The following is a 12,146-nucleotide window of genomic DNA, read 5'->3' as shown; positions in this document are numbered from 1 at the left end:
TGGATACAACTAAGCACGCACACACATGCACTAATATTCTTTAGTGAAGAAATTTTATTTTCTTCTGTGGACTGCCTCATAAAATGGATAAAAGTATGGAGGCTTATGGCATAATACCTCCTTTCCACCTGCCATTTCAGTGTCCATTGATTTATTAAGAGTTTGATTATTTTCTTTTTCTGTTTGTATTGTGCAGTATTCATCGGTTTTGTCTTGTAACAGGTTCAGAAGAAGAACCCAGTCCTGTTTTGAAAATTTTGGAAAGGAGTGCTGCTAGGAAAATGCCTTCCAAAAGTCTGGAAGATATTTCATCAGATTCATCAAGTGAGAATGAAGTGTGCCCCACTGTCCATGCCCTGATCTAAGCTTAAAAATGCTCATGTGCTCTTCTGTGGCCTCGCTGCATGCTGTTGTGCCCTGAACCCCTAAAGGAGGGGTTAACAGATGAGAACAGCTTTTCCCAATCGAGCTAAACAGGCTCAGCCAAAAGTGGTTGGAACTTCGCTTTTAAAATAACACATGAGGTTTGGTTACAAGTACACTAGGTTTTCTTGAAGAATCCCAGTTTGAATATTTATTCAAGTACACTGAGTTTTAAAAGACTGTGGTACCTCGTGGTTCTAGTGGTAATAGCTGACATTGATTGAGCACTGCGTGCCAAGACGTGGCTAAGCATTTTATGTGCATGATCTCATGTAACTGGCATAGGCAACCACATGGGGGGTGGGGGTGGGGGGAAACAAATTGTTATCCCCATTTTACAGATGAGGAAAGTAGAGTTCAGAGATGTAAAGTAATTTGCTTCATACCATGCAGCAGAGCTAGGACTCAAAATCAATAGGCTGTTATCAAGAGCATTTATAAGGTGATTGTATTACATATAACTGCTGCTTGTCTGATAAATTTTTGCATGATATGGAGATGAATTCATCCCTGGCTTCAGGGACTTTGCTTTCTCTTTTATCCCTTATTTCCACCCATTTCTTTTGGATAGTGAAACTATAAGCTCAAAGACTGCCTGACATCCAACACTCCAGGCACATTCTTCCCCACTGCTTTAATTGGTGAAGGATTTCTAGAGTAGTAACATAAAGCATAACGTATATAGGGACTTGTGAGCCAGACAGATTTAGAGACTGTGACTTCTAGGGGTTTTGTTCTTATTCTTTCTAAGCTAAGATGTACCCCTGGGATTACAGATGGTCATGAGGAAATTTATCAAGTGCAAGTTAACCACTGCCAAACTCATATGATTAAAAATTGATCACTTTCACGTTTGGAATATTTCTATGCATCTGCAGTTGATGCTGAAAAGTTTCCGATTTTAAAAAGGAAAAGGAAAAAGAACAAGCTATGCCACTGAACACTTCTTAAAATTCAGAGATTTTCAGGGCTGTGAAGGCAGTATTCCCAATTTGGAATGCAGCCCTCACCCCACCAAAGATCTTGGAATCTCAGGGTTAGAAGGGACCTTGAAGGTCACCCATTCCAAACTCCCCTTCCAATGCAGGAATTCCATCTAAAGCCTCAACAGGTGGCCAAGCCCCCACATCCGCCTGAATGCTTCCAGAGAAGGCTAGTCCAGTCCTTTGTTGTTCAGCCCTAATTGTTCTTTCTGATGTTAGTGATGGACCCGAAGGGGGGAAAAAAAAAAACTTCAGCAACAATTGTCCAATTTGGCAAACCTCTAGCCTGAGAAGCATGGGGCTATTGCCATGGTGCAGCTTTAAAGTACTCAGGAATGTGTAGGGTTAAAAAAAAAAAAAACACCATCAGCTGACGGGTATTCCTGCACGCTCCCTTCCAAATACCGATACCCACTCTCACACTAGCCTGCCAAGATTCCACTTAGCAGCTGGTCCCCACTTACATCTCTTCAGTTGACTTCCCAAGCAAGGCTCCCGGAGGCATGCACAAATGATGATGCACGCCCAGAAATATTTGTTAATGACCGTGGGTTTGGGAAGGTGTTAGTCATGGCTAGCATCTTACCCTTTCCAGAAGAATAGAGAGGCTGTTGCAGCCCCGTGCTTTCTCCTGCTGCCGGCCGACTGCTTGCTCTGAGCTAACCCTCTAACCCTTGGGAGTCCGTGTGCAGCAGTGCGCTGATGGAAGCTGCATCGGGGCTGAAATGGGAGCTCCCGCTATGGCACCGGCTCCAGTAGCTAATCTAAAGAGAAAGTATTTGGGGGAAGACATCTTGGTTGCACCCCTCACACGGCATCTTGACTAATTGCTTCCAACTCCAGGGGCTTCCAGGGACAATCTCATTGTTCTTGCTCGCCAAGGGTCAGTCGTGTTAACCATTTGTTAATTTCTCCTGCACAGATCAAGCCAAAGTAGATAATCTGCCAGAAGAATTAGTACGTAGTGCTGAAGATGGTAAATATCTTTATGTATTTGCATGTCTGTCTGTGTGTTAAGTTCTGGGGTGGTTTGGGCGGTCACCTGGACACAGCTATTAGGATAAATAGAAGAACGTCACTTGTCACTATGTGATGAATGGTGCCTAAGTTGTTATAAAATGGTTCTGACTTGGTGCATTTAATACTGTTCGTATTCTTAAGGTTTCTGCTGGCGATACTGGTGTGAAGATCTCATCAGAGACCCTTGGGAAGCAAGGGTTTCTAAAAATAGGAAATCGTATTTCTATGAGCATGAGCAGATTTTTGCTACTCTGACTTGCAGAACTCCTTGTGGAGGCAGGGAGAGTGGCATGGGTTCCTGGGTTAAGTTATTCCTGTATTTGATTTTCAAGTCAGCATATAGATCTCTCTAGATTTAACTGGTAAAGATTTAAGATCGAAGGAAAGGGTCCCAGAACAAGACTGGGTATCTTGCCTCTGCTTACCTCAATAACCAAGTATAGACCAAGGGTGAAATTGACTAATTCTGAATACTAAGGAGCCAGAAGGTCTTGCAGCTTGTCTGTGGATCAGGCATTATACTTGGTTCAGTTATAAAATGAATAGGGTAACCGTGGGGGCAAGGATAGAAGTGAGTCTGATTTTTTTATGGTTCAGCATTTATGCAAATATGTAATTTATACTTGTATGCTAGAATTTTGTTTTCTAAGTTGCTTTCACTATAATAATAAAAATGTATGTTAGCTGAGCTTTCTCATATAAAATGAAGCAACAGAGCTCCTCAAAGGTCATTCCTTACTTTTATGTAATGGTTTTGTCTTTTATGTTGATAACCATTTCATTGAAGTAGGTGGGGCAGCGATTTTTATCTTCATTTTACAGATAAGAAAAGCTCAGAGAAAGGAGGTGATCTGTCTGAGCATTTGTAGCTAGTCAGTCAGTGAGAGGGTGAGGATGGGAACCTCAGCTTCACTCCTAGCCCAGTGCTCCTTCTCTTTTCCATGCCATGGCTTAATGAGTAAGAGGAAAGACACTGAACATCTATGCTGGATGTTGGATTTTTAGTTGAACAGGGGACCTCAAAGAGGCTGAGGAAGAATTGCATTGGGGAATGGATGGAAGCAGGCTGAAAACCTGTCGGATGTATTCTGCAGTCTTAGTTGTGAAACTGACATTTGAGCTTTACTTTCTTGTCTCTTTAATCTTTCTGTTAAAATGGTATTTATTCTCAATGTTGCTCTTCTGAGTAGATCAAAAAGCAGATCAGGAACCAGACACAAATGAATGCATTCCAGGAAGTGAGTAGCAGGATCTTTCTCACAAATGACTAAATGTTGCCACTCTACATGGTGTTAAATGTACTGAAATAACTAACCCCATTAATAATGCAGCATTTATTATTGTACTAAACTCTTACAGCTTACAAAACTATTTCATTCTGACAAGGGTTTTATTTATTAAAAGTATGTTACTACTCTGTGTTAATTCATGATTCTACTGAGGGATAGTTATATATTTTTAAAATTATATATATATATATGTATGTATGTGTTATATATACACACATTATTGCTGAATACTATTATGCTTTTGCCAGTCTCCCTGCTCTTTGAGTCTTTACGTAAAATGATATCACTTGGCAGTATTGTCTGGAGTACTGGATCTCCTATGGCCTCTACAAAACACTATAGACATGAAACAATTTATAATGTATTTGGACCTAGGAAAGGACTGTACTTTGACAATTAGGATGTGGTATGGCTGTGTATGCCTCTCTACGTTATCTATAGAAGCAAATTTTTTAATGCCCAGGGTTTAAGCTCAGAGGTTCAAAACGAAAATAGTGTAGTTCAATATATAAGGCAAGTGAACCTCTGAATCTTACGTAGTAAATGTACGTGGCAATATGGATGGATCTAGAGGGCTTTATGCTAACTGAAGTAAGTCAGAGATCATACATATGTGATCTCACATACATGTGGAATCTTACAAAACAAAAACAACGTGCAGACTCAAAGATATGGAGAACAAATGGTGTTTGTTGAGAGTCATGATGGATGAAAATGTGCAGGGGATCAAGACAAAAAACAAATCATGGGAATGTAATATACAATGTAAGGAATATGGTCAATAATATTGTAATAATATTGGGGACAAATAGTTACTAGACTTATGGTAATCATTTCATAACGTATGCAAATATCCAATTACTAGGTAGTACACCTGAAACTAATATAATACTGTATGTCAGCTATGTTTCAATTTTAAAAAAGAAAAACGTATGCACAATTGTGGTAGCTCATGTGCATCAACTAATTAGTATCCACCACCAGGAAAAGATAATGGTTATTCACTGTTTTCTGTTCACTCTTAAGACTGTTGTTCTTAACTGTGACTATCGTCTTGAGTACAAATAGTGAATTAAAAAGGGATTTGTGGGGACTAGCAAAGAATGCAGATATGCTTGTGTGTCTTCTTGGCATCCCTTTCCAGAGGTGGTTTCAAAATCCTAGGCACTGGAGGGATGAAGATACACATACCGGTCCATAGGATTTTTAATAACAGTTTCCCAACAGTCATTGGATGTGCTAATGGTTCTTAAAGAGAAGCGCAGCCAAAGGAAGGAGCCATTAGATAGAGGAAAAGTGCTGATGCTTGAAAACAGTGCCTTCTCATCTGAAATCTGAAACTCCGATCATGAGGTTCTCCTGCCAGAGATGAAGGCGCTGAGCCTTGGCACATGACCTGACAAATTCTTAAGAACTACCTAGGAAATAAGGCCATCCAGGCTTCAGCCATTGGAGTGAGTTCTATGGCTGCTGCAGAGGAAACAAGACTTCTCTCTCTCAGGGGTGTTGGGTAAAGAGGCTTTTCCAGCTGCTCTTGAACTGGCAACTGGATACTTAAGTTTAGACATCTTAGTTTATTTTTCTATGTTTTATTCAACATTTAGCCTGAGGAGTGGAAACAAACCATAGACACAGATGATGTATGCCTATATATCTGTGTCTTCATTTGTGACCTCCTAATTAGCTTAGCTTTTGGTCAAGGCAAAGAGGCTAATCAGTGCTAAATTTTGGATAAATTAATTTCTCTTTTTTTGTGGTATTTTCCAAGATGACTTTTATTGCCTGGGCTGGGGTTATTCCTTTTCTTTAGTGAAAAGTGTGTTCTTGCCATAAAACAAAATGAAATGCATGGTCAAAACACAAATAGCTGAAGCCCAGTAAACATATTACTAAACTGACTACATTTGAGTAGTAAATATATACTTTGAAAATAATACGGAGCAATGTTATAATAAAGTTTTGCATACTCATTGGGCTATCCTTTGCCCTTGTAGGACCTGATCTTATACTAATTCAGTATAAGTCACTCAAATACACACCATGGGAAGTAATTAAAGCAGGTTATCATCTTGTGAGACACCATAAATATATTTTGATGCATTTGTGAGCCTAAAACTAGGTGAGAGCTATTATGTGATAAGCAAATATTTAATAGTTCAAGTTTCCATTTTCCTTCATTAGATTTCTTTTAACTAGCAATGAATGTAGCTAATATTTAGGGCTAAGCTTGAGCCTTTTGAGTTATATGTAGACATATAATTTGATTTTTATTTGTTTTCCTAGTATCTCTTCAATGAGAAGGTCATGTCAGTATATTTATGTCACATGGGAAAGATAAAGATTTCCTATCAGTTGTTTACTTGTTTAGCAAAGACTTATATAGAGCCTAATATGTGCCAAGCACTGTTCTGAGTGCCTTGAAAAATATTAAGCCATTCAATACGAAAGCTCTGATTCACCATAAGAAAAGCTTAGACATTGTCATTCTTAGACTAAGAAGAAGAAAAGTTTTCTAGCTAGGGTTAAACGTATTAGGAAGAGAATTCATCATCTTGTTGTGACTTCCACATATATACTTACTGTATCAAAAAGAAACTGTGTGCTACATTTTCATATTAAATTCTTAGAGTATCTTAACCTGAGTCATTCATACTTGGCCTTTGGATATCGCTGTTGAAAGTTATCTGAATTGACAAGATAGCTAAATAATTTCTATTTTCAGATAATAATTAATTTTGAAACTGTGGTTTTTTTATGATTCTGAGGGAGAAATACTCTTACAGTAATCCCAACAATCACTAAGGAATCCAACCTCCTTTTAGACATCAATAGCCAGGACACTTTTATGATTGAGTTGTGTACAAAGATCCTTGCTATTCAATGAAATAGTTTTTCAGCCTGCAGCATGTTAAAAATATATATCTCAAGGAGATGAACCAATAAAGTACAGATCTTGTGGTTCAAAGATCTACTGTGAAAAAATATAAATTAAAACCAATTCATGTTAGTAGTATGTTTCAATATAATTCAAATCCAGTTCTCCAGTCCAATAAAACCTAGTGATTTTTAAGTTCTGTTTTCCGTTTGGTTCAACTCCTTGTTAGTTCTCTCTGTATAATTCGTGAAAAGTGCATGTTGCTTACCTTGTGGTCCTATGCATGTGAACTACTGTGCCTTTAACCATTTTACAAAAACGTCTCTGTTCATAGATGGAAAAAAGTGTGTTTTCAACTTATGCCTTAAGTTTGTCTGACAATTGTGAGGATAACTTTGAATGGAAATGCTGTTTAGTTCCCACAGTGTCTTCACAGCCTGATAATCAGTTTTCCCACCCTGACAAACTCAGAAGGATGAGCAAGTCTGTTCCAGCATTTCTCCAAGATGAGGCAAGTTTGTCTTTTGTACCTTCCGAAAAATGGAACCAAATAAGTGGATTTGCTATGCCAAGGTTGGTGTGTTTGCATTAAGCCACAGCAGAGACCCTAAGAGGCAGCAGAGGTGACCTTTGCCTCTCATATCAATAGACGTACTGTTTTTGGTCCTGGAACAAAGCAAGGCATATCTCACTTGACTCATATGGTAACTTTTTGATGGTGAAGCCAGATTGCATACAGGGAATGTGACTTTTGTTTCAAAATAAGAAATCCAGGCCGAAAAATGTTGGCATGAACTTCTCTGCAGTTTAGAGTATGGTTCATTTGTGAAAGCTTAGTCTAGAAACTTAGTCTAGTTTGAAAGCATATGTTAAAATTAGAAAGTATCAATGACATGGGAAACTTTAAGGGTATCAACAGGGTGTAAGCACTTTATATACATTATCTCATTTAATCCTCCAGTAACCCTGGGAGGTGGGCACCATCACTATCCCCGGATATTACAGATGAGGAAACTGAGATTAGGAGAGATCAGGCAACCTCACTCAGCTAGAAAGGGGCTGAACCCAGGACTGGAGTCCAGCTCTACCTTCATGCTATTAACTACTACACCTTCTGTTTCAAATAAGAACATGACTATTATCTGTTATTCATTTAATACATAGTAGGTACCAGGCACTCTGATATCTTTAACTCTTACTAACAAAATGTGGTAGGTACAATTTTTTCCATTTTAAACAAGAAGAAAGAGCCTCACAGAGCCTTTCCCCAAATTCAACAGCTACTGAAGAAGTAGATCTAGGATTTTAACTCAGGTTCTTTGACTTAACTAAGATTCCATGTTTTGCAATCAGGTAATTAGGAGTCTGAGGTTTGATGTTAGACACTCCCACCCCTAGTTATGCTGCTGATTTGCTGTGTGGATATGGACAATTTCCTTAACTTCCCTGAGTGCTTTCCTAGTACCTAACTCATTAGATTGTAAGGAGTCAGTGAGATAATGCAGGGAAAACACAGCTCAGTGCTGACACGTAGTACCTTAGTGCTTGCTGTTGCTGTTTGCAGTTTTGGTCTGATTTTTCATGATGAAATAAAAGCTTCATCCTTTCTCTTAGTAGATGGGATGTAAAGAAAGCTCTGAAAACATACGAATTACATCCCTCCTCCCCAACCTCCCGGGAACCCTTCTGTCTACTGAGCCTTCCATGAACTTTTTCAGAAAATATTCAACCCCTGCATGTGCTTACGAGCCCACATTACAGTTGCTTTGGAAAGAAGCACTCATTCTTTGAAACAAGCTCATGAGCTAGAAGCCAGCCTAGGTACCTCATGGAATTTCTGTGGTTTTATACCTTTGTAGATGTGCTTTTGTTTTGACTGGTCATACGAATAAAACATCTAATAATTTGAGAGGCAAATGATACCAGTTGCTGATTTTTTTTCTCCTTCCTTCAGTTTTAACCTGCTGACTCATTGCTCCACACGAAAGATAGTCCAAATAGAGTCTGTGGATCAGAGATGCCAAATTAAGCTGTATTGTTTTACCTTTCAAAGTACTTGGGGTTGGACTGAATGTTAAAGAAAATGGGATAAAATCAGACTTTGCTTCTTCGTCCACTGTCCCTTTGAGGCTTACCATCAGTCACGTTTGTTGAGTGCCAACTTTGTGAAAATCATTGTTACAAGTCATCAAGACAAGGTCCTGTCCTTTCAATAATCACTAATGATCTAGGTAGAATGTATTATGGCTGTGATAGAGGGAAGTGGTCTCTAAGCATGTGGGGAGGGAGTGTGATAATAGAAACATTAAAACGGTGTGGATTTTTTCATCCTTGAGGAAGGATTCTTTTCTCATCCACATAAATCATAATTGTTTAACTCCTTTCTTAATCTGCGTTAGGACTGGCATCTGTTACGTTGACATGTAATTGCATGGCCCTGGAATATGTTGGCATGAACTAACCGCTCCTTTGTGAAGGTGTTTCCCTAACCCCAGGAGCCACTGAACTGCTCCATAAACTCTCTAACCCCAAAAGGAGCTCATTCTGAATCACAGATCCTTAAAGCTACCATCTAATAAACTATAGATATAAATATAATAAAATTTATTATCACCACTTTTTCTTTCTTGACCCAGGTAAATATTTCCAGGGACATATTTAAAATAAATACCTTACTGCAATTTAAAAAAATTTGTTAAAATACAATGTGGGTAGAATGCATAATTCAATATACCTCCAGGTAGCAACAAAAAAGATAAGCACTGTAACTCTATAGGAATACCTAAGAGGTGGTTTAAAATTACATATCAGTTCAGTTCACATGTGTGTGTGTGTATGCACATACATGCATATATGAAAAACTTGAAACACAGATCAGATTAGAATTGTTTTCCCTAGTTTAATAGTGTCTCAAGTAAAAGATTTGATTTTTAGGGAAGTTAAGCCTATGTTACCGAGAGGAATTAGGCATGACATTTTATGATTTAAGAGTAAATATTAGACCTTTTATTGTCTAGGTAAAGATAATTTCTCATATGTATCAATAAAGTTTGCCAAGCAATATAAATGTATAATATTAAGAGAAAGCCAAGAAAGCTCACAATATGCTATCTTCTGTAGCACCTGCGGGCCACCTTGCTGGTGAAAAAAAAAAGCACTTTGTTATTTCAGTAGCTAAACACTGCTCTCCTGCTTAAGTGAGATCCTGGGTAGACCAGCCACCCCATCTTGAATACCATTCCTTGGCAGTTAGCGCTGCTGTCCTTTGACCTTGGAAAATGTCATACATGAGTGGGATACCAAGCTATTATCTTTATCTAAACTGAGGTCGTGGTCTTGACTCTTTCTGAATTTGAATTTTGTGTGTATTATATGATGTTTTGTAGAGTGATGACAAAGAGACAGATACAGCATCAGAAGGCAGTTACCAGCTCAGCAGACACAAGAAGAGCCCAAGCTCTTTAACCAATCTTAGCAGCTCCTCTGGCATGACGTCCTTGTCTTCTGTATGTAAACAAAGGCTTTGTGTTAATATCCCCCTGCTTCTGCCAACCTTGCTCTGCCACGCTCCTGCCCCTGTAAAATGGCCTTTTGTTATATTTCTCGGATTCCAGGGGTGTGAGAGTTTTGTTTTTTATCTAACCCACAATTAGCTTCTGGCTAGCTACATCTTCCTTTCTTCTCTTTTTTTAATCACAAGACAGTTCCTATCCAAGATAAACAGATACCGTTTGTTTTGGATGTTAAGTACTTCAAAAATAAACCTAAATTACCAACAAGATGAACCGCTAAACTTCTCTGTGCAGCGAATGGGGTAACTATTACAAAGTCTGCTTTTATCAGATATGATTTTATGTGCTCTTTGCAGGTATAGAATTGTACCTCTTTTAGCAGGTTATTTATTCTGACAACTAAAAGTACTGATTCACATTAAACGGAGAGGTGATTCTTTGCCTCATGGAAGGATTCAGAATGGGATTTTCCAAAGGAAGCTCCCTAAGTGTAGTTGCTCAGATTTGATTTGGAGAATTTGACTTTTTATAGAAGTGAGATAGTTTTGTGTGTGCATGTAGCATGTGTATAGAGATATATATGTATGTAAATATGTCAACATACATTTATCCAAATATCTATGATCTGTATATACATGCACAGATCTCATCAGATATGCTAAACCAATGATAAATCTGTGCTTAAATTCTTACTGGCCTTGCATTTTTCAAACTCTTTTAAAAAAAAATCTATTTAAATTGAATGTCTGCTGATAACAATCAAATGTATGGCCTTGGGAAGGCTTTAAACTTTCTTCATCAATCATCCATTTTCTACCCTTCCTGACCTCTAAAAGTGTATGGCTCAGTAAGCATTTTCTTAGCATCAGTGGATGGGTAACATAGTAAAATTCCTTTTTAGTGCCTTGGATATTTGATAGAGCAATGTGTCACTGTGTTTTTTGTGCCTGGGGTTTCTCACATCCCCTTCATTTAACATTTTAAATTCTAAGCATGCCTAAAAATGGGACTCTGAGTGCCCCAACCATAAAGTCACCCTGGTTTGAAATGAGTCAGCACCGAAATAACTTTGCATTTCATACTTTTCATGTGTGTCTCTTACAGGCAGTTTTTGTTAAACACCAGTCATCATGTTATGTATATCATGTCAGGTTGTCTGTGCTGGTATGCTTTTTCAATGCCATATTAAATTAGCTGCTTTTATATGCAAACTAGAGAAATAATGGCAAGCAAAGATTACACCCGTGTAATCCTTGTGCTGGATTCGAGAGTGAGACAGAGACAGACACCGAGTGTTTTCCGACGTTTTCAGGTCAGCGGCAGTGTGATGAGTGTTTATAGTGGAGACTTTGGCAATCTGGACGTGAAAGGAAATATCCAGTTTGCCATCGACTACGTGGACTCACTAAAGGAGTTGCATGTCTTTGTGGCCCAGTGTAAAGACTTAGCAGCAGCGGATATTAAGAAACAGCGTTCGGACCCGTAAGTACATTTTGGAGTCACTATTTTCTCTTAGTTACTCTTGTAGAAATTGGGAAAGAAAGGAAAAAATTGAAGGGAAAGTATGTGTGTGACTGTGTTAAAAAGGAATGTTCGGGGAAAAAACGGGATTTGGGGGGGGGCGGAAAGAGTTGGGGAAAAATGCTGTTTATAGATTCATACGCCAAACTTACTAAATTATAAGAATGTCAGAGAAACACAAAGCATTTCAAGTTGGAAGGAATCTTTGAGGTCATCCTGTCCTGATTCTTTTTTACAGATAAGGAAACAAAGGATAGAGAAGATAAGTACTGTTTGTTTATAGCAGCACAATGAGTAATGAGGACCTGAGTCCCCTTTCTCCACACACTCTTAGACTTTCTCTAAAAGGAGGGATGTGTTGGGCATACTTTATAGTGCTCAGTGATGTAGAGATAGTTAAGATTCTAGAATAAGGTAGTTTCCACATTTAAATTATATTCTGCAGAACTTTAGGGGGAATTACTAATTCATTTTTGAAATCACAGGTTTATTGGCATTTCAGTTCAGTTATAAAAGTTGAATG

At 38.4% G+C, this 12,146-nt stretch overlaps 1 protein-coding gene across 9 annotated transcripts in view; it reads left to right on the top strand.

Annotated features, from left to right (window-relative positions):
* The window catches only part of SYTL2 (synaptotagmin like 2), a 118,803-nt gene that overhangs the window by 95,502 nt on the left and 11,155 nt on the right, over nucleotides 1-12,146 (top strand). For 4 of the 9 annotated variants that reach the window (XM_043876052.1, XM_043876061.1, XM_043876083.1 and 1 more), the window contains 6 exons: nucleotides 223-324; nucleotides 2,329-2,382; nucleotides 3,617-3,664; nucleotides 7,007-7,101; nucleotides 9,977-10,096; nucleotides 11,415-11,584. In XM_043876052.1, the coding sequence (XP_043731987.1) occupies nucleotides 223-324; nucleotides 2,329-2,382; nucleotides 3,617-3,664; nucleotides 7,007-7,101; nucleotides 9,977-10,096; nucleotides 11,415-11,584 (589 nt within the window). The remainder of the gene's footprint in view (nucleotides 1-222; nucleotides 325-2,328; nucleotides 2,383-3,616; nucleotides 3,665-7,006; nucleotides 7,102-9,976; nucleotides 10,097-11,414; nucleotides 11,585-12,146) is intronic. The other 5 variants (XM_043876069.1, XM_043876031.1, XM_043876076.1 and 2 more) reach the window with 3 other exon arrangements.

The sequence above is a fragment of the Cervus elaphus genome, chromosome 2 (genome assembly GCF_910594005.1).
Source record: "Cervus elaphus chromosome 2, mCerEla1.1, whole genome shotgun sequence".
Classification (NCBI taxonomy): domain Eukaryota; kingdom Metazoa; phylum Chordata; class Mammalia; order Artiodactyla; family Cervidae; genus Cervus; species Cervus elaphus.
The sequence above is the reverse complement of the archived record's forward strand: the minus strand, read 5'-3'. Positions and strand labels throughout refer to the sequence as shown.